The sequence below is a fragment of the Watersipora subatra genome, chromosome 9, assembly GCF_963576615.1.
Source record: "Watersipora subatra chromosome 9, tzWatSuba1.1, whole genome shotgun sequence".
NCBI lineage: Eukaryota > Metazoa > Bryozoa > Gymnolaemata > Cheilostomatida > Watersiporidae > Watersipora > Watersipora subatra.
The window spans coordinates 62642245-62665727 of record NC_088716.1 but is presented as its reverse complement, the minus strand read 5'-3'; the positions used below and the strand labels follow the sequence as shown (position 1 = coordinate 62665727).

Here is a 23483-nt window from a genome sequence, read left to right as displayed (position 1 = left end):
ATTAATTAAACAACTCAATTTTCGATTATCTTTATTTAAACTCAGTTTTAGATGTAGGAATAGTGCAATTCAAGAGGCTGCATAGTGTAAGTTTCCATTGTAAGACAATTTCTGAGTCTTCATGAGTCAATGTTCTTAGCATGCCGCCATTACGGCAGCATAGAGTTGCATAATGTTAGCAAAGACTCCCATAGAAGTTTTTAGTGAAGGAGAGAGGTCTGCTCTACTAAAAGTATATATCAGTGTTTACCATTTTTATGCTCCGAGGTTATAAAGGTCACATTAGTGTCATATTCTGACTCCACTAAGCAATATATTAACAAAAGTTCTCATTGTGTAAATATAATGACTAATTTAGAAGGACACCAGCTAATTGAGACTTGGCATGAGTTAGGAGAGTTGTGTTCCCTTCACCAAACATTAAAAATGTGCATAGATGCAGAAAATCAACTGAAACTACCTTAATATTTATATAGGCTCACCAGGAGTCTATGCTCTGAGTACTGACATTACCTGCCGGCAGCGATTTACAAGAGTTTAACATTGTTTAACTTTCAGATGTAAACAGCAGACAAAAACCTTCCCAACACTGAGCAGGTTAAGGCTGGCATGAAATTGTTGCAATGGTATCAAGACTGATATAGAAATCAGGCTTGTAATCTTCTGTTTTATGCGGGCAGCAGCCATTTTCGAGCTGACCTTGCCTTTCTGTAGCAGCTTGGCCATTCGATCACCGGCAGCAATACAGCTCTATGTGAACACCGATCTGGGAATTGAGCCGGATTATTCTGCAATCAAACACGCCCAATGCAATAAGCTACACTTGAACAGTCAACCTATTTGCTCATGATTACTTCTCAAAGCGAATCCGGTTTAGCAACTGGCTAGCTCCAGCATCAAACACATTTCTCCATATCATATCCTAGAGACATTCTATGTTTAGCATATTCTAAGGCTAAACATAACTTATTCAACCTTATTGTTTCCTATACATCTCCTAACCTTGCCATATAGGTACTTGATTTATGCAGGCCATGCCTTATCCCGCCATATACTAGGGTTACGGTAACTATTTGTCTAGCTTATCTAACCTCGGCGGTTGTTGGTGCCTTGCCAAAGATCTATTCCATGCCAACAAGTTTTTATATGTCTTCCATAGGCCTGATAGTACAGTGCAACTAGAGCGGAACTAAAGTGACTCCATATTTATTTATGCTTTCAGGATAAAGAATTGTGAGGACCAGCGAGTGTGCCTCAAGGTTAAAGGTTATAAGGTTAAAGGTTGACTTGCAACAAAATTCACATTACAGTTATTTGGTATCAAAAGATTCACCATGTCTTACTCTGCTGTGTTGTAGGTGCAAAATATGTGGAAATGTGATTACAAGCTCTTAAAAGCTAAAAAACGAACAGTTAATTGCAGCCATCACAAAAATGCCGTAGATTGGAATCTCTTTATTTTGATGATGTACTCAAACATTGTGGTTATTGTTTTGATACGTGCTGTTATCACGTGAAATTAAAGGCCGATGAAAGGCTCAATATAAAACGTCTCGTAGCACTAGTTTATGACAAACACTTCAGGTTATACCGGAAAGTCCGTATCAAATATAGATGCTCGCTACTTTACAGTTTCGTTTCAGCTTGGTCTAATAGTCTAGTAGTAATCTGATTATGTGACCCATACTTTCTGCCAAACAGCGTGAATAATTTCTGCAGCATTTTTCGACCATCACAGGTAACCAACAGGCTTGTCATGTTTATCAGAGGATGATATGCACTCCTTCAAGCTAAGGTTAAAAAATTAAACGAATTTTTACGGTAGGTCTTGAGATATCAGTGCTGAAAGTGACAGCATTACAATGATGGTGAAATAGACGTGTAAGGACAATAGACATGGTTTTATTGAATGCGTGAAGTATATTTGTGAAAATATTTTGACGACTGAGGTTGCATGAAAGTGTAAACAGAAGCCATCGTGTTCAACTACGTCCCATTTGAGCCGTTTCGGAAAGGGATTCCATACTACGGCGTTTTCGTGATGGCTGCGATTACCCATTCATTTTTGAGTTTTTAGGAGCTTGTAATCACATTTCCACATATTTTGCACTTACAACACAGCAGAGTAAGACATGGTGAACCTAGTAGGCCTAAACCTTTAAAAACAAAAATGTTCTCATCTTGAAAGACTATCCATGCTAAACATTAATCACATTCGACTTACACAGGAAGCTCTGTAAAAACTAATACTGAACTTTGCAGACCTTCTACGCATGTTATAAAGTAACTGGTTTTAAAAAACCTAGTAGACAGAATTACTGACTGATGTTACAATGTCATCCAGCCATATTTCATAGCTGCTGCCGTAACAACAAATCCTTATCATACCACACAAAGTACGCAGGTAGCCATCGCGGGTAGCCATGCCATTCTCAGAACTTACTCTGAAATATACTTGACAAATGACAAACAGGAAGTGCAACTACTGACATCATTTTTAGATATGTCTTTTTCTTCTGACCGGTTAAAACCGGTCAGAAGAAACCGGTCTTAACCGGTTTTAACCGCAATCAAGTTTTGGTGATTTAATCTTAAAACATCCCGGCAGTTAAATCACCCAAAATGACAGCGTCTCAAATAATAGAAAATTTTATTTTGACTTTTGATAGAAATTTTTTTAATTTGACGCATTCACATATTGATAAGGGTAGATCTTATACGTAAATACAACAAGCGGTCCAACATACAAATAGTCAAAGCTGATGTATGGATAACCAGAAGGCAACAGATTTGTCTCCTGTGACACAATTAAATACGCAAGAGAGGAAGGAGCTAAACGGGAGTGGATATACAATCAAGCATGGCCTTGACATGGATTAAACATATAATAAACAGAAAAAGCTTATTTATCTCTCAACTTGCAACAACTGAACAGCTTCTCAGATCTACAGTTTGTTTTAAGTATTAAGAGCACACAACTCCTAGTTGCTTATGAAACTACTCTCCGGTTGCTATTAGATACCAGTCAACAGCTTTCGTATTGGCTTATCAAAGCTTAAATAGAGTACAATCATATCACGGATCCGCTGTTAAGGGTTTGTATTAATTTTCATTTACTTATCAAACGACACACAATGACACACTATTGAGTTAAGATATAAATACAAAGACGGCATAACGAATGCACACAAAGGTGAGTTAGTCATTGCCCGTAGTAGACTAGCATATATCATAGCATAGAAAGAGATACCAAAAATGGCTGACTTCCACACCAAGTAAGTCTTGCGCATCATAACCTCGCTGTTTCACTGTTTGTACGGGCGGCGCTGCTTCCCACCTTGTCTGGTTCTTACAACCAGGCTAGCCTAAGTTTTAACAGATAACTTAGCAGCTGAAACAACTGGCTGTTTATTATTTCTGCAGCTGTGACCTCTCTTTTAGCTGTTATTCAAGGGAGTAAACCAAAGTTTTGCTATAGCATATGTGCATATAGCATATGCTATGTAGCATCCTTTCATTAAATATAGAGTAGCACTAGTACTATGTCAGATTATGCTGTGTTCAATCCATGTCAAGGCCATGTTTGATTGTATTTCCATTTCCTTTAAAGGTTGACTTGCAACAAAATTCTCATTATAGTTATTTGATATGAAAAGATTCACCATGTCTCACTCTGCTGTGTTGTAGGTGCCAAATATGTGGAAATGTGATTACAAGCGCTTCAAAGCTCAAAACGAACAGTTAATCGCAGCAATTACGAAAACGTCATAGATTGGAATCCCTTTCCAAAACGGCTCAAATGGGACGTAGTTAAATACGATGGCTTCTGTTTACACTTTCATGCAACCTCATTCGTTGAAATATTTTCACAAATATACTTCATACATTCAATATCACTGTACTGCTGTCACTTTGGGCACTGATATCTCAAAAACCTACCGTAAAAATTTGTTCAGTTTTTAACCTTAGCTCGAAAGAGTGCATACCATCCTCTGATAAACATGACGAGCCTGTTAGTCAACTGTAATAGTAGAAAAATGCTGCAGAAATTTTTCGCGCTCTTTGGCAGCAAGTATGGGTCACAAGATCATATTACGACTAGATGATTAGACCAGGCTGAAACACAACTGTAAAGTAGCGAGCATTTATATTTGATACGGGCTTTCTGATAGAACCCAGTGTTTGTCAAAAACTAGTGTTACGAGACGTTTTATATTGAGCCTTTTATTAGTCTTTAATTTCACGTGATAACGTCACGTCACGTATCAAAACAATAACCACAATGTTTGAGTACATCATCGAAATAAAGAGATTCCAAACTACGGCGTTTTAGTGCTGGCTACGATTAACTGTTCGTTTTTGAGCTTTTAAGAGCTTGTAATCACATTTTCACATATTTTGCACCTACAACACAACAGGTTAAGACATGGTGAATCTTTTGATACCAAATAACTGTAATGTGAGTTTTGTTGCAAGTAAACCTTTAAGCTCATTTCCTTTTTGCATATTTGAATGCGTCACAATTGAAAAATTTGTTGCCTGCTGGTTATCCATACACCAGCTTTCACTATTCATATGTCGGACCGCATGTTGTATTTAGGTATAAGATCTACCCTTACCAGTATGTGTACACAACTCCCGCCAAGCCTGCCTTCACCCTCAGAGATGTCTACAAAGCAACCACACCATTCTTATTCAACTCAGCATCGGAAGGCACAGTACGAGGTTCAGAGTATTTCCTCTATAATATATCCATGTAATATTTTCACTATAATACATTAGTATCATATATCCACTATAGTATGTCAGTATAATATATCAGTTGTAAATGGTGCACCCTAACTAACTGGTATCTGGTATCAATCTGGTACTACAAGTAAATACAGTTGCTTATCAGGTTAAAACTAATAGGTACAAATGTTTATTACAATCGAGTTAAAAACTAAGGTAAACAACAGTTGAAGCAAAGGAATAACAGGTTTATATCTGGCAGCCAAGGAGGGGCAAAACTAATATAACTCAGCTTTTTAGCTTCTATAGTAGAATATCACATATTATATCATATTATATGTGTTAACAACTTCATGTATTACCATAATTCATAATACCATATAAAGCTATGTTATGTGACATAACACAATGTAACACAGTGCAATGTAAAGAATTGAGTTGTAATGCAAGGTATGACAATGCAATGCCATGTAATACAGGGCGATATACTGTGTTGCAAGTTCTCCAACAAAATACAACCTAATATGATGTGATGCAACATTTAAAATAAAACTTGATATTGTACAGCATTGAGCGGTTTAAATAAAGTTTACACCTATTTATCTACAATGTAACCTAACATTCTATAGTACGATGTAGTATACCACAGAGTCGCATTATAAAGTAGCTCAAAGGAGCAACGCAGGGCAGCGCTGACAAAAGTTTTGCTACACGAAACTTACGCACCACACTTAGTATTCGTCAGTAGTGTTGGAAGCATCCTACACGCAGTAGAAGATAAAATGCAAAACTTGATTTAGCTAAAACTACTGTAAAGGGGTTTTTACAAATCAAAGACTACTGGCAGCTATTTTTAGGCTACCCGACTGATGCCCGTTCACTTCATAATAGTTCATTTATAACTCTGTGTAGATGAGTAATGAGACTTGGCGAAACATGAGCAGGCTTTTCGTGAAGCCATCAGGTGATAACCATATTAGGTAATGTTATGAAACCATACTTTGTGATATATTTTATCGACATCTCTTTTTACTGATGAGATCGATCCTCTAGCACCTTCCTTCGGCAGCGCATCATACCACAAACAGCCTAAGCTTATTAGCCAACATATTATTAGAGATTGCTGGAGATAGCATGAGGGGTGAGCCTACGGAAAATTAATCAAATTGCTCTCTAGTGATTGTGACAGCAAATGCATTTTAAAACGGCAGCTGTGCAAATTAAGAGCTCAATGAAGTGCTTTCTATACAGGTTTAGTGTTTGAGATCAATATGATGGTTTATAGATATTAGTTGTACTTAGGGAAATCAGATTGAGTCGGCACTTTGATACACTGCTAGTTCTAGACTGAGGCTCATCAGGGATACATCTAAAACATTGATAGTTGTTTGACTGTTGTTTTGTTCTTCATATGGAACTAGGAATGAACCAGGGCTTTAAGGAGCTCTTACGAAAACATTTAATCTATTAGTAACAGACTTTCTGCAGGTCAGAGTTAATTATGTCTCAGCTGTATGTAGATCAACTCTGTACTAATATCTGGCTCATAGTTAGTTATGTCTCAGCTGTATGTAGACCAACTCTGTACTAATATCTGGCTCATAGTTAGTTGTCTCAGCTGTGTGTCAGCCAACTTTGTACTAATATCTGGCTCATAGTTAGTTATGTCTCAGCTGTGTGTAGACCAACTCTGTTCTAATATCTGGCTCATAGTTAGTTATGTCTGAGCTGTGTGTCGACCAACTCTGTTCTAATATCTGGCTCATAGTTAGTTATGTCTAAGCTGTGTATCGACCAACTCTGTACTAATATCTGGCTCATAGTTAGTTATGTCTCAGCTGTGTGTCGACCAACTCTGTACTAATATCTGGCTCAGAGATCGACACACAATTGCACAGCTGTTTCATTTATGCATTGCTATATGGGAACAAATCTATGAATACTGATGTGATGTTGTACAGAGATTGATATGGGGTTTTATATGATTTGGTATGATGTTTTTTATGGGCTGGTATGGTGTTTTATATAGATTGGCATGATGTTTTGTATAGATTTCTAGGTGCTTTATGAGGATTGGCATAGTGTTTTATGAGAATTGGTATGGTGCTTTATATGGATTGATATGGTGTTTTACGAGGATTGGCATAGCGGTTTATATAGATTGGTGTGGTGGAGTGGTTTATATAGAATGTTATGGTGTCTCATAAGGATACGTTTGGCGTTGTAGAAAGATTTGTATGGTACTTTAGAAGATTTGGGATGGTGCTTTATAAGGAATGGTATGGTGTTCTTATTTACAATCCAGAATGTCTTCCAGAAATTGATACAGTGTCTTGCAAAGCTTTTCTTATCGGAAACCGCATGGCATTCAATAAAGGTCATCAAGGTCATCCAACTACATATCATTATTACAAGCTTTGAGTTCACTTGCACCCTGTGGCATGGTGGAGTGCCAATTATTGGTGAAGCAGATGACACTGTGCCACGATGTAAACAACTGTTTATGTTGGTTATGTTTATAGCCCACGACTGCCGGGAACCTGTTATGAAGGACATGCAAGACAACCATCAATGGGATACTTATCTCCTCGCCCATGGACTGAGGGCGACAGTTGAGAGTGCCACAGGCGCGCATAGCAAGCCTAAGCTTAAAATGGATGACAGAAGGTTAGCCTTACACTCTGAAGCGTGGTTCTTGCTTTGGTTTGCTTTGAAGATGAATAGAGAAGGTGACTAGGTATGCATTCATACACCTGCATGCATCTCCCTGAGTGGTGGCTGAAAAAGACAGGTGACTAGGTATGCATTCATATACCTGCATGCATCTCCCTGAGTTGTGGCTGAAAAAGACATTTACTATCTTTTATTGGAGGTACACATTAAGCAATCATTTAGTCCAACACAAACTGTAAACAAGGAATTATCCCCTATCTGTTACCTTCAATAATATGGGATCATTCAAAGCAAATGAAAGATTTATAACTCTGTATATTGAACTATTATGTATTCCATTCAGTACAAGACTAGCATAACTTTTAAACAATAATTTTTGAAGAATGACCATGGCTACATGTTTGGAGTCTAAGCATCGTCCAAACTACTCTTAAAGATGTGATTGCATCAAAAAAGGCGATCAAATGAAATCAAGACCAATAAAAAGCTAAAACATCAGCTACAATTTGATGTCATTTTTGTTTTTGTAGACTAACCCTGTACAGAGATATAAACGTTTGAAGGAGATACTTTTTTGAAACGCTCGGATTCGAGCGGGTGCTTTATACGTGACATATCTAGTGATAGGGCCTACATGTGAAAAGAGTCCACGAGCGATAAATATAAGATGTCTTCTTTAGCCAATCCTCAGCACAAAGTTATTATATAGGTGATAATAAATGTTATCACTCATAAAACACGTTGTCTGTGATCTGGAGGATTCTTGTCGTTAGAGATTTTACTCAATTACTAGCTCATGGACATCACTATTTAATTTACTGAATTAATTGACATCGTTAATTTACAGAATTACTGCATCAACATGTTGACATGTTTTATTGACGAACAACAGAATTGTAATACAATAGAGCCACATAGGACTAGACTTTTATCGCAATAGCCAATGTAAGTACAAAAAATAAAGACAGACTGTTTCACTATATACATCATTTTGGGCAAGTCTGGGTACATATTTTTTTCTGAGCGTTCCTACAACGATCAATTTCTGTAGATTTTAATCTTCAAATATCTTAACAATGAGATTGCCTAAAACAACAAACAACATCTCAACTGATAGAAAAAAATCAATACTTTCTGTTAAAATCAATTAAAATTTGAAGCAATCACATCTTTAAGGAGCTGTCAGATTTCCTATGCGAAGGGGACGAAGGCATGCGAAACTTAATAGATTTTGATTCCATTCAAGTTCCTTTCTGAATTGGAAAAGCTATGGTAACGCCTGCAATGAATAGAGTACATATAATTAATGTTTTCATCTGTGAATACTAAAAAGGTTTTTATTGAATTCTTCTCGTACCATCCTCAAAATGATTGGTTAATTACTGCACCGATGGTATATTGTTAAAAGTAGTAAATAGAAGATAACTCCTGGTTTATGGAGATGCATTATAGATGGAGATGTTTATGGAGATGCCTATGATAGGCCTAACTGATTGTGTATGGTGCACTCTTAATCAGCCATAGCTACTTCTAGATACTTATGTACTTTTTATCGTGTGCGTAGTCTCGTCAAAATCGTTTTACTAATACCGATGTAGGCTGGCATATCACGCTACAACTTGAAAGCATGTCTATAACTGCAAAAGAAGATAAACTTGAGATGCTTTTAGAATCCCTACTCATAGGTGGTAAGCGATTGGGTATATGTAAGGTGTTCATATCCTGATGGTGTATTCATAGGTGGTAAGCGATTGGGTATATGTAAGGTGTTCATATCCTGATGGTGTATTCATAGGTGGTAAGCGATTGGGTATATGTAAGGTGTTCATATCCTGATGGTGTATTCATAGGTAGTAAGCGATTGGGTATATGTAAGGTGTTCATATCCTGATGGTGTATTCATAGGTGGTAAGCGATTGGGTATATGTAAGGTGTTCATATCCTGATGGTGTATTCATAGGTGGTAAGCGATTGGGTATATGTAAGGTGTTCATATCCTGATGGTGTATTCATAGGTGGTAAGCGATTGGGTATATGTAAGGTGTTCATATCCTGATGGTGTATTCATAGGTAGTAAGCGATTGGGTATATGTAAGGTGTTCATATCCTGATGGTGTATTCATAGGTGGTAAGCGATTGGGTATATGTAAGGTGTTCATATTCTGATGGTGTATTCTTCACCATTCATAGGTGGTAAGCGATTAGGCATATGTAAAGTGTTCATATCCTGATGGTGTATTCTTCACCATTCATAGGTGATAAGCGATTGGGTATATGTAAGGTGCATATCCTGATGGTGTATTCTTCACCATTCATAGGTGATAAGCGATTGGGTATATGTAAGGTGTTCATATCCTGATAGTGTATTCTTCACCATTTTAGGAGAAATATGATCGTCTTTGCCTTGTTTAGATTCCCATATTGAATTTAGATTGCTCTGAGTCCCGTATCGAATTTAGATTGCTCTGATTCCCATATCGAATTTAGATTGCTCTGATTCCCGTATCGAATTTAGATTGCTCTGATTCCCGTATCGAATTTAGATTGCTCTGATTCCCATATCGAATTTAGATTGCTCTGATTCCCATATCGAATTTAGATTGCTCTGGTTCCCATATTGAATTTAGATTGCTCTGATTCCCATATTGAATTTAGATTGCTCTGATTCCCGTATTGAATTTAGATTGCTCTGATTCCCGTATTGAATTTAGATTGCTCTGATTCCCGTATGAATTTAGATTGCTCTGATTCCCGTATTGAATTTAGATTGCTCTGATTCCCATGTTGAATTTAGATTGCTCTGATTCCCGTATTGAATTTAGATTGCTCTGATTCCCATATCGAATGCAAAACCCCGGCAGTAAGCTCACGCAGTAAAACACTTCCGGCGCTAGGCTTGGTGGTTTATGTTCACAGAAAGCTGTGCCGCTGATGATTGCAAATGGCCGCTAGCCATGCCATCTCGAAAGTGCTACACCTTCACCTGTACAGTACATTTTGGGAAAGTTTTGCCTGCGGCTCTTCGCGAAAGTTGAACAGGGCTGAACTTTTGTGATGACCTACCTACCGCTGGCAACCTGGTAGTTGAAATGCGCATAGGCTCACATTTCACCGCTGATAACCCTGTGGTGCTGTTGCCAGTGCTTGCGTCGTATATGGGAACCAGGCTTCAGTCAGTTTGTCAACAGCAGATAACTACAGGCGCGAAGATACATCAACAAAAGCTATAGCCTGAGATCATCACAAATGCTTTAATGTCTATCATAACTGAACACGTGCTTTAGGTGTGTGTTCGGTGTTTGGTAAAAAGGTTTTACTGGATTCATTTTGATGTCTTCATTAGAGTAATTGCCATGTTGGTCTCATATAACTAAAAGAGGCTTGCAGGAGACAACTCCAAGTTTATAGATACGTGTAGGTTTAAAGATACTCTTTTAGCATACTTAATTCTATAATAGATATTTTTCAACATTTTATCATGCGTGCTTATCTAGGGTACGCCTAGAGAATGCGAAAACATGATTACTTGATCCCTTCCAACATATTTATGGCTTACATACTTTTCTAGCATTTCTAAAGATACTACAGTAAATTACTGAATATACCCTCCCTGTAATGCTATAGAAACTACAGCAACTTACTGAATATACCCTCCCTGTAATGCTATAGAAACTACAGTAATTTACTGAATACACCCTCCCTGTAATGCTATAGAAACTACAGTAACTTACTGAATATACCCTCCCTGTAATGCTATAGAAACTACAGTAACTTACTGAATATACCCTCCCTGTAATGCTATAGAAACTACAGTAACTTACTGAATATACCTTCCCTGTAATGCTATAGAAACTACAGTAATTTACTGAATACACCCTCCCTGTAATGCTATAGAAACTACAGTAACTTACTGAATATACCCTCCCTGTAATGCTATAGAAACTACAGTAACGTACTGAATATACCCTCCCTGTAATGCTATAGAAACTACAGTAACTTACTGAATATACCTTCCCTGTAATGCTATAGGAGCTACAGTAACTTACTGAATATAGCCTGCCTGTGTTGCTATAGGAGCTACAGTAACTTACTGAATATACCCTCCCTGTAATGCTATAGAAACTACCGTAATTTAATGAATATACCCTCCCTGTAATGCTATAGAAACTACAGCAACTTACTGAATATATCCTCCCTGTAATGCTATAGAAACTACAGTAACTTACTGAATATACCTTCCCTGTAATGCTATAGGAGCTACAGTAACTTACTGAATATAGCCTGCCTGTGTTGCTATAGGAGCTACAGTAACTTACTGAATATACCCTCCCTGTAATGCTATAGAAACTACAGTAACTTACTGAATATGCCCTCCCTGTAATGCTATAAAAGCTACAGTAATTTACTGAGTACACTGATATGGTACAAATATATAGTATACTGATATAGGAACTACAGATATTTATTGGATATAGGTATGCTCCGTCTACTGCTATTAGAACTACAATAATCTATCGAATATATACTCTGTGCATTGCTACAGGAAGCACAGTAACTTACCCAGTATTTTACAGACCTGCCAATGAAACACTTGCTCTCAGCACGTAAGTCACAGGAGTGGGTTTCAGATGATATGAACCTTACCTACTTTACCATCTCCATTTAACAATTTAACTTTTCATTCGTCTTTCACTTGGTTTTCTTTATATGTTATTTAACGCAACCTTATTTTCTGTACAGCTGTCATTATGTTGACCATCTATTGGCAATGTCTGCTAGACATGGCTCCCTAAGAGTAAAGCTGAAATACCTTATGGAACTTTTATCTTTGTTTATGCCAATTACTATGAACGGAGCTCAGGTTGAGAGCACACGGCTGGAGTAATGCGCATTTAAGAATACCTATCGACCAACAGCAACTAAACCTGAGGACCCGCGGCTACATTAAATACTACTGAGACTATGATAGTGCCTCCTACAGCTACTGCTGTGTATTCACTGATTCTTTTTCCGAAATTGAAACTTTAAATCATAGCCTATCTAAAGCAATTTGCAACTTCTTAAAATTGTCTCTTTCCTCTCAATTTTTTGATTTTATACTATGATACCGTTGGAATATATATATACATATAACTATATAAATATATAATTCTGAAGCATTCTTATGTAGGCCACAGAAGTTGCTGTTTCACATCGGAAATGAAGTTCATAAAATGGGCAAAAAGGAGGGAGAGTTTTGCTGGCCTCGAGGCTTGGCTGTGGCAAGCTCAGGAGAGATAATTATAGCAGATACAGAAAACCACAGGGTACAGACTTTTAATCAGTATGGAGTTCTCATGCATAAATTCGGAAGCTTCGGAGAAAAGGAAGGAGAATTCTACTGCCCAACTGGTTAGTTTTATATAGTTCAGCTAGTCGTAGGTCTACTGATATATCATGGGTGTCTGATCACATTTTATATCGAGTCCCCAATAGCGGCCAATATAAAGTAACACAATTTTACAATCATTCATTTTGTTGAATGACTCAATGCTGACCTTAATTATCAGATAGTTATTCTAAGAGCTCCCTCTGGGTGGTGATAGAATCAGTTGAGTACTGGCTGCGGCATTAGGCTTGTGAGTCACTCTTTTTAAACCCATGATATGTACACACTCCTAAGTTTATAGTTCTACAGACTGTACACACTCACTAGTCTCTCACTAGCTATAACACATGGAGGTGTTAAGCACAAGGAACCAGTAAAACAATAAACTACTTTTTCTTTGAAGAATTTTGTGCTGCAGGGCATTTTGTAATTGATTAGCTGAATTTTCAGCATTGCATGAGTAATAAAACATTTTTTGCACAAACAATTTCTTTACCCAATGACTGAGTGATTTAAGCTAGTAACATAACCTAGTAACTTAAATCTTTACTATAATAAGGGCCATGACCATCAGTCTGAAGCCAACTTGTGGTTGTACTCGTTCTTATAATCGTTATGCATCATGATCTCTCCTGCAATCATGATCTTCTACCGTGCTAGTAGTAACCAATAGTGTCTCTGCAAGTACTGCATAAGTATGAGCACAATAATTCCAATATGGGAAAGACAGCGTAGCGGTTAGCTCGCCTGTCTGCGGAGCTGGAGGTTCCGAATTAATTCCATTGCAAACAGATTTTTCATTCCTAGATTTTATCGCTATAACTGGACATACAAATGACAGACACTCACATTTATAAATATAGATAAAAAATAAAATAAATAATAGTCATATTGTTAAGCTATTTGTTTCAATGCACCTGCATGTGTTGTGATAGGATGACTCACAGATAATTTCTAAATATATTCCTTCCTCTGAACTTTGTAATAACTGATTGGGCCCTTCTACTAATACAGTCTTCTATTGAGAGATATAGAAACGAGTATCGAGAAACGAACCAAGTTCTCTTGTTATGATTAACAGGCATTGCTGTAACAATGAATGGAGAGGTCATGATTGCTGACAGCAAGAACAGGCGAATCCAAATATTTACGAGAAGGAAATTATTTAAAGACTCGTATGCTACGAATGATGAGCCGTACTCTATAGCTGTGGACATGTATTCCAACATGATAGTTGGCACCACCAAGCGTACCATTGAGATATACAGGAAAGGCGGCAAGCTTGTCAATAGATTTGGAACACAGACTGAGAGAGAATCTGTAAGTCACCATGAGCAAAGTGCTGCTATGGATGGTTGCCGATGTAGAAAGGTTACATGGGAGGTGCAAACTTTTTTTTATATAAAAAAACTGATTAAATGCATTTATTTAGACCAAACACTATTTGAACTCACACCATGTTTGTTCAACGACATACATTAAAAAATACATGCAGTTCAGTTTATTGAGGTCATTACGGTAATTTCTGCGAACAATATGGATTACTGCAATCAGACTCTAAAGTATGTTGTATTTAAAACCCTCACCGCTATATAAATTGCATGTTTGCTTATAGGGTGTGAGTTGTCCACTCTTTCTGAGCGTTAATGAAATGACAAACACTATTGTGGTCTCCGATCCAACGGACAGACGCATAAAGGTGTTCAATTATACAGGGGACATGCTGGAGAGATTTCAACCATGTGGATCAGATGATGGACTAACATGCATTCCAACAGGAATACATGTTCTTATAAACGGTCAATTCTGTGTGTGTGACTCGCTTAACCACACGGTAAGCGAGCCTTGATGAATGCTTAGTATATCATCCAAGTAATAAGATGCTTGGCCTGAGTAGAAATGACTTCCATGAACCATGACAAAGCATTGCGTAGTGTGATTACAGGTTTCTCATGCAACATCTGCTTTCTGCTAGACAATATCAGTGCATTGAATAATGTGAAAGGAACACTTCTAAACTGCAACGGATACACTTTTCCAGCTCTTTCTGATCAGACGGTAGCGCATTAAATTTTTATGACTTTGGCTGTGATGTCTTCAAATAAACCAAGTTTTATTTCAACACACAGGTCTCGGTGTTCTCAGACAAAGGAATGTATATCAAGCAACTGATTGGACCAACAGACGGATGTGGGTCAGTACAGCAGTGCGCCACTGGACCAGAGGGCCACCTTATAACAACAGAGTGTTCGAGTACAAGCACACACTGCTTCAAGATATTCAGATACAGGGAGTGCGAGTGCCACCGGTACCGACCGGGCTCGATGAAAACTCCGATAACGCCAAATAAGTTTCCAGTTAGTAAATGCAGAGAAGGCAGTTCTAGCCAACTATCAGGCTTGTAAGAAACATTGCATCAAAATTCTAAAGAAATCTGTTGATAAGAAGAGATAATATCGAGCCATATGACAGGAAAATTCTTGTAAATATACTAGTTATGAAACGCTCATGTCAGATGCCTAGATGTGCCCTTCCTCTCTGGTTCAACTTGTATTGATTTATACTGGTGATAAATACTATGAGATAAAAATATATTTTTAAGATGTCATTCCAGTGAATTTGTGCTAAACTACTGTAGGGGACATTTTATAGACTGGTGTTACTATCCTTGCTATTTGTAAGACCTCTTTACATAGCCTGTTCCTCACTCTGGTCACTATCCAGAGAGCTACTTGCCTGTTCCTCACTCTGGTCACTATCCAGAGAGCTACTTGCCTGTTCCTCACTCTGGTCACTATTCAGAGAGCTACTTGCTTGTTCCTCACTCTGGTCACTATTCAGAGAGCTACTTGCCTGTTCCTCACCCTGGTTACTATTCAGAGAGCTACTTGCCTGTTTCTCACTCTGGTCACTATTCAGAGAGCTACTTGCCTGTTCCTCACTCTGGTCACTATTCAGAGAGCTACTTGCCTGTTCCTCACCCTGGTTACTATTCAGAGAGCTACTTGCCTGTTCCTCACTCTGGTCACTATTCAGAGAGCTACTTGCTTGTTCCTCACTCTGGTCACTATTCGGAGAGCTACTTGCCTGTTCCTCACCCTGGTTACTATTCAGAGAGCTACTTGCCTGTTTCTCACTCTGGTCACTATTCAGAGAGCTACTTGCCTGTTCCTCACTCTGGTCACTATTCAGAGAGCTACTTGCCTGTTCCTCACCCTGGTTACTATTCAGAGAGCTACTTGCCTGTTCCTCACTCTGGTCACTATCCAGAGAGCTACTTGCCTGTTTCTCACTCTGGTCACTATTCAGAGAGCTACTTGCCTGTTCCTCACTCTGGTCACTATTCAGAGAGCTACTTGCCTGTTCCTCACTCTGGTTACTATTCAGAGAGCTACTTGCCTGTTCCTCACTCTGGTCACTATTCAGAGAGCCACTTGCCTGTTCCTCACTCTGGTAACTATTCAGAGAGCTACTTGCCTGTTCCTCACTCTGGTCACTATCCAGAGAGCTACTTGCCTGTTCCTCAATCTGGTCGCTATCCAGAGAGCTACTTGCCTGTTCCTCACTCTGGTCACTATTCAGAAAGCTACTTGCCTGTTCCTCACTCCGGTCACTATTCAGAGAGCTACTTGCCTGTTCCTCACTCTGGTCACTATTCAGAGAGCTACTTGCCTGTTCCTCACTCTGGTCACTATTCAGAGAGCTACTTGCATGTTCCTCACTCTGGTCACTATTCAGAGAGCTACTTGAATAAGCAGAGGAAATACAAAGACGTAACTGTCAGCAGATGAAATACAGAGACCTAACTGTCAGCAGATGAAATAAGTATTAAATGCCAGAAAAAGTCACAGCTACTTATTCTTGATTTTTCATTGGTCAAGTTAGATTTCTATTAGGATTCTAAATCAATCACAATTTGCAACATAACAGGATCACTCCATAATACTGTTACAAAGCTATTATCCTGTATAGCTAGTTTATTATCCTGAATAGCTACCCTAGGACACTTATGTATTCGCGGCATCTAACTTTCGCGTTTTCGCGGTGTCATCCTCTCGCGAAAATTTAATGAGCGAAACTAAACTATCATAACGAACAAGCGAAAACGTGAAGTTAAATAGCTTTGTTCATTGATATTCACAATAAAATCGTCATATTAGAAATGCAGGCAATTTTCGTCTGTGGTTGGGATAAATGGGAAATTTCTGGTAAACTCATTATAGCTAATACACCGACTGAGCAGCATGGCAAAGCAAATTAAGATTATATCAGTTTAGTCACCGAATTTGTAACTGATGAGGATGAAAGTCTGGTAGGTGAAGTCATAAAATTGCAGAATAATTATTGTAGTGATGAATTTTATTACCAACCAAAAACAATATCAACCCTCATCAGGTCTAACCACATTATCTCTTCCACTGCCAACCATGTACAAATTAGCTACCGGCCTAGTGCCAGCCATTTTACCGAAATTGCCGATATTGCTTCATGATATGTATACAGTATTTTTTCAAGTTCTACTTTAATTATCTGTATAATCACGAAAATCTAAATTGGCTATTATGTCATCAACAACTAATTACCTGTTTTATTACTTGCGCGGGGTAGTTAATGAACTCACAGAAAAATGTTCGTTTTTAGATTAGCAATTCTCAAACAAAAGTTTAAAATTGCTTCGTTGTTTTAGGCTGATTTTATAGAGAAATCTTCGGACAACACAGTCAATTTCATAAAACACTTAAAGACCGTGGGTTATGTGGTCAACGAATAATAAAATCAGGTTACCAGACAATTGCTGAGAAAGTCCAAAAATGCGTTTATGGCAGTGGCCCCTAGAAGCGTTTATGGCAGCGTAAGGGTTATACAGTTTTGGTTGTAAAGTTGGTTGCTACCTATCTATTTTCTTTTTCTTGGGATTCGAGTGTGAAAGTCACAGCGGGAGGAACCTAGACGTCATTGATAGTCTAAAAAACAAATGGCAGCAAGTGATCAAATTGAATTGCCGATCTCACCCACGCGTTTCAACCTGTGGTTTACAAATACGAACTAGTCCCAAATTGAATTTTTTTTCTTATTAGCAAACTGGACCTGAGGAATGTAATCTGTTTTTTCCACTGCATTTATTTTCACATCACTATATTTTCGCACTCATCAGAGCCGCGAAATTAAGTTGCAGCGAAATTTTATTCTGTGTGCTACTCACGAAACTAAATACTAGCGAAATATAAGTGTCCTAGGGTAGGCTGTTATTCTGGATAGCTATGGTCTACTCATTAGCCAGCTTAGCTGTTAGTATTTTGTGTTCAGTTGTGGTTTAGTCAAGCACATATACACACATACACTTCCTGAACTCTCACTTGCTTTATATATAATACATACTACAAGCAACTTAACAGATGCTAATAATATTTCGGTATTCGATAAAACATTTCTTCATTTAATGCTGCAAAAAACCTTCAGCACAGTTTGATAAGTGCTGCCTCAACTATGTGTTTAAATTTAATTACAAGGTGTGTTAAGTGTGTTTAAGTATGATGATGAGGTGTGTTAAGTGTATTTAAGTATGATGACGAGGTGTGTTCAGTGTATTTAAGTATGATGAAGAGATGTGTTAAGTGTATTTAAGTATGATGACGAGATGTGTTAAGTGTATTTAAGTATGTTGACGAGATGTGTTCAGTGTATTTAAGTATGATGAAGAGATGTGTTAAGTGTATTTAAGTATGTTGACGAGGTGTGTTAAGTGTATTTAAATATGATGACGAGGTGTGTTAAGTGTATTTAAGTATGATGACGAGGTGTGTTAAGTGTATTTAAGTATGATGACGAGGTGTGTTCAGTGTATTTAAGTATGATGACGAGGTGTGTTAAGTGTATTTAAGTATGATGACGAGGTGTGTTAAGTGTATTTAAGTATGATGACGAGGTGTGTTCAGTGTATTTAAGTATGATGAAGAGATGTGTTAAGTGTATTTAAGTATGTTGACGAGGTGTGTTAAGTGTATTTAAATATGATGACGAGGTGTGTTAAGTGTATTTAAATATGATGACGAGGTGTGTTAAGTGTATTTAAGTATGATGACGAGGTGTGTTAAGTGTATTTAAGTATGATGACGAGGTGTGTTAAGTGTATTTAAGTATGATGACGAGGTGTGTTAAGTGTATTTAAATATGATGAAGAAATGTGTTAAGTGTATTTAAGTATGATGACAAGGTGTGTTAAGTGTATTTAAGTATGATGACGAGGTGTGTTAAGTGTATTTAAATATGATGAAGAGATGTGTTAAGTGTATTTAAGTATGATGACGAGGTGTGTTAAGTGTATTTAAGTATGATGAAGAGATGGGTTAAGTGTATTTAAGTATGATGACGAGGTGTGTTAAGTGTATTTAAGTATGATGACGAGGTGTGTTAAGTGTATTTAAATATGATAAAGAGATGTGTCAAGTGTATGTAAGTATAATGACGAGGTGTGTTAAGGGCGTGTAAGCCTGATTATAAGGTGTGTTAAGTGTATTTAAGTATGATGATGAGATGTGTTAAGTGTATTTAAGTATGATGACAAGGTGTGTTAAGTGTGTTTAAATATGATTATGAGGTGTGTTAATTGTTTAATAAATAAGAAGTGTTAAGCTTAAGTTTAGGTTGACTTGCCACAAAATTCACATTACAGTTATTTGGTATCAAAAGATTTGCCATGTCTTACTCTGTTGTGTTGTAGGTGCCAAATATGTGGAAATGTGATTACAAGCTCTTAAAAGCTCAAAAACGAAAAGCCGCTGTAGATTGGAATCTCTTGATTTCGATGACGTATCCACGGATTTTGGTTATTGTCTTGTCACGTGATGTTCTCGCGTGAATTGAAAGGCCAATACAAAGCTCAATATAAAACTTATCGTAGCAATAGTTTATGACAAACACTTCGGGTTTTACCTAAGACCACGTATCAAATATAGATGCTCGCTACTTTACAGTTTCAGCTTAGCCATTCCGTCCGACAATTCAATGTACGTGTACATGTCTGAGTTGCGATCATAAGAAATGTCAAATTCTGAAGAGTTAAGACCCTGGCGTTTCGAGCCTGACGCTCTATCTGAAGAAGATCCTCAACAGAATCAAACCTCCCAGCAAGTAAGCACCGCCACTAGCCAGCTCTTATGTGCCAAGCTAGCTAGTAGTAATAGTTTTAGCTAAAGAGTGATAGAACGAATATTATTATATATATATATGATTTTAATGATGATAATAATTATCGCTTCATATTGCGAAAAAATAATTACAGATTTTTCTCGAATGACAACATTAACAATTTTAATATTTAAATCTTGTGCTGCACTGATATACTGTTGGATAACATCGACCTGATGTACTAGCTATGGTTGCATAGACATATCTGTTCATTTCTTTAGGAGCCAATACCACCGGCTACAGAGTGGTGTGTCTGCAAGCGCTGTCAAGACATGCCATCTCTTCCTGAATGTTTGTGCTGCCATGATGCTGAGTTTGCGCATCGTCTCTATGACCGCGGGGAGCATGAATGCCTGTGTATGCATCCTGGTGTGGACGAACTTGTGGCACCTGCACCCCTTGAGTTGGGGTGGAATAATTACCTGCGATATCATAGTGAGTTGGATTTTCTTTTAATGCCAACAACACAAAAGCTATGCTAATGTGTCAAGCATTATCTACAATTCTTGTGTTACACATTTAATGCATCGGTTGAACACACATATTCTGAACTCGCGGAACACAAGGAGAACTGTTATATTTGGCTTGTACACTTACTACAGTATAGAGTGTATTAGTTTTATGATTTTATTATATAAAGATCGAGATTATTTTGATGATCAGCAATTATTCAGCAATGATCAGCAGTTTTTCAATAATTGTTTTGGTAGATAATCTATTCCCATTTGGAGAGCCATCACCAAATGCTCGGAAAAGGTTGTGTGCATACCGCAATCTTGTGTTTTGGCTTATGCCGCAAATCTTGTTTGCAAGTCTGCAAACTCTTCTTCATCATCCGTTGGTGGGAAAAGAGCCCGAATCTTAGATACCAAGCAGGCAGGTAGAGGCCGCCGATCACCGCGACGAATTTGCGGCATAAGCCAAAACACAAGCTTGCGGTATGCAGACAACCTTTGTAACAACATCCGTTGTAATGGACCTCACTCTCAGGCCGTGGGAAATTAGATCGGACTGGCATCGCTTGAAGCCTTCCAGCTCCATGGCGTTAGAGCTGGTGGTCTCCGTTGACTGCAAAGTAAAGAAAGTTATGACCAACAATCACTTTCACATTATTTGAATGAATTATTTAGCTAGATCAGCAACTTCATGTTTATGTATTGATAACTACTAAAAAATTTGGGTTTTTGTCAGGCTGTGAAGTAAAAACTGTCAAAGTTTTACCTTGACAAGATGGCTGCTGACTATTAAACCGCAGCTCTGATCTATCATAGTGCAGGCCCCGTATAGTGCGCAATGCCCTGGACTATCGCATCTACCGTCACCTGCCAAATCAAGCTCCAAATCGATTGCTGCCATCAATCCCTCGTTATGCAGGGTGTACTGATCAGCAATACACTGTAAAATATTGTAAAACTTCATTATACAAGATTAATTTGTATCATTATCATTAGTCTAAGAATGTAGAATCCTCTTCCCTCTTTATTTGCTATATTATGATGAAGAATCAGAATTTTAAATTATAATATATTTCGCTTGAAGGATGACATATTTTCATTTCAAGAAAAAAATTGTTTCTAAATGTCGTTACTCAATTAGTGTGCCAAGCTTTTACTCACATTTTCCAAGTTTATGGGTAAATATTAACACTCACACCATGTAAGTATTCTCTTTGTTGGTAGAGGCAAACGCTGTGGCTTGGTATAGCGATGTTCAGGAGCGGCAGAAAACGGAGGTTCTGCGTAAGGCATCCGCCAGAAAAGAGTGATGCAGCTGCCAGCAGGGGGTTGATGACGTGAGCTCTGTTCACCCTGGCAGTTGTTTCCCAAGTGTACGATTGGTGACAGGAGGCACATGTAACCTTGAACTCTACCCATCCGCCTTCTCGCACCATCGTGAATGAGCAGGGGAGGGCGCAGGCGTGGCAGTGAAATAGTCGCTGGAGTGCTGTCACACTTACTATTAGTTTCTCCTCTTTGAAGGAGGATTCGGGTCTGAAATCACAACACAATAGTTGACTTGCAATAAGATTTGTACAACATCATTTCCTGTTATTATATCATATTTGCTTGATCAGAAAAAGAATAAATATATAGCCATGCAATCATGACACAGATTTTACATAACCTTATCAGAATTCATGATATTGTAAGCATAAAAATGTGAGTAATAACTCTATGGATATTCTTTATATTTTGTCAAGTTTGGTTAAGTTCAGCTCTATCTTACATGTAATTGGAGAGCGTTTGACGCTGGCCAACATAGCGCTCAACCTCTTCCCAGTCTTCAGTGGTTGGCACAAACTCTTCATCATCTAATACTAATAATAATCATCTAATAATATTAATATGCTATTAACGATGATACCAGAAAATGACAATAACTATTTTATATAACATATCTATAAGTGAGTGGGGTTAAGAAATTTGGCAAAATTAATCGTGAAACTTATAACATTATTTTATTAATTATAGATTAATATATTACGTTTTACAGATAGATACGCAGTATGAATTAGTTTTGTTATTATAATCAGAATAATACACGTAATTAAAAAGATAAAATACTAATAATATCATATTACAATTAAATGGCATTAATATTGTAATATTAAATATAGATTAATACAGTAGTATTAGGAGAATACTAGAAAATAACCCGAGTTACTACTACTAATACAAGTAGTTCATAAAATAAATTACTCACGTGCTTTGGTGACATGTTGAGTATGCAAACCGGTTAGAAAACATGTCGTCTTTGAAATGGCGAAAACAAAGGTAAGAGTAAGCAAGCGAATAAATAAAGTTTGTCACATCCAGCTTCACCCAGTTGCTCCACGCCCGGTAAAGGTCTGGTCTTTTCTCTGCTCTTGGCCAAAAAAAGGTGCTTCTCAGCTTGCCAGCTGCACAAACAAGATGTGGCGCGTTAGAGATTATGACGAATTGAAATTAACAAGTTTAATACGAGAAAGCGTATCTGTTATTTGCGATAGATCAAACTTGAACTGAAACTAACATTATCTGATCATGTGACTTACAATTCCCGCCATATGGCGCGAACAATTTCTACAGCATTTTTCGACCATCACAGCGGACCAAAAGGCTCATCATGTTTATCAGAGGATGATATGCAATCGTTCAAGCTAAGATTAAAAAATTAAACATATTTTTATGGTAGGTTTTGAGATATCAGTGCTCAAAGTTGCAGCATTACGATGCCGATAAAATAGACGCGTAAGAACAATAGACATGGTTTTTATTGCAAGCGTGAAGTAAATTTGTGAAAATATTTCGACGAATAAGGTTGCGTGAAAGTGTAAACAGAAACCATCTCGCACAACTACGTCACATTTTAGCCGTTTTGGAAAACGAATCCAAACTACGGCAGTCTTGTGTGGCTGCGATTTTCTGTTCGTTTTTTAGCTTTTAAGAGCTTGTAATCACATTTCCACATATTTGGCACCTACACTACAACAGAGTAAGACATGGTGAATCTTTTAATACCAAATAATTGTAATGTGAATTTT

General features: G+C 37.6%; 2 protein-coding genes across 4 annotated transcripts in view; one reads left to right on the top strand and one right to left on the bottom strand.

The window, feature by feature from the left end:
- LOC137404355 (tripartite motif-containing protein 3-like) overlaps positions 1-15380 on the top strand; it is a 40593-nt gene extending 25213 nt beyond the window's left edge. For 2 of the 3 annotated variants that reach the window (XM_068090553.1, XM_068090554.1), the window contains exons 2-6: positions 7254-7398; positions 12575-12795; positions 13854-14092; positions 14388-14606; positions 14902-15380. In XM_068090553.1, the coding sequence (XP_067946654.1) occupies positions 7254-7398; positions 12575-12795; positions 13854-14092; positions 14388-14606; positions 14902-15177 (1100 nt within the window). In that variant the 3' untranslated portion in view covers positions 15178-15380. Of the gene's footprint in view, positions 1-3199; positions 3276-4600; positions 4726-7253; positions 7399-12574; positions 12796-13853; positions 14093-14387; positions 14607-14901 lie in introns of those variants that run through there. The other variant, XM_068090552.1, reaches the window with a different exon arrangement.
- Positions 15381-15460: 80 nt separating this feature from the next.
- On the bottom strand, positions 15461-22678 carry LOC137405334 (dentin sialophosphoprotein-like). Its single transcript, XM_068091563.1, has 2 exons — positions 22664-22678; positions 15461-16549 (listed from the first exon to the last, which is right to left on the bottom strand). The coding sequence occupies exons 1-2, from the start codon at positions 22676-22678 to the stop codon at positions 15461-15463; spliced, it is 1104 nt and encodes a 367-aa protein (XP_067947664.1).
- Positions 22679-23483: the final 805 nt, after the last annotated feature.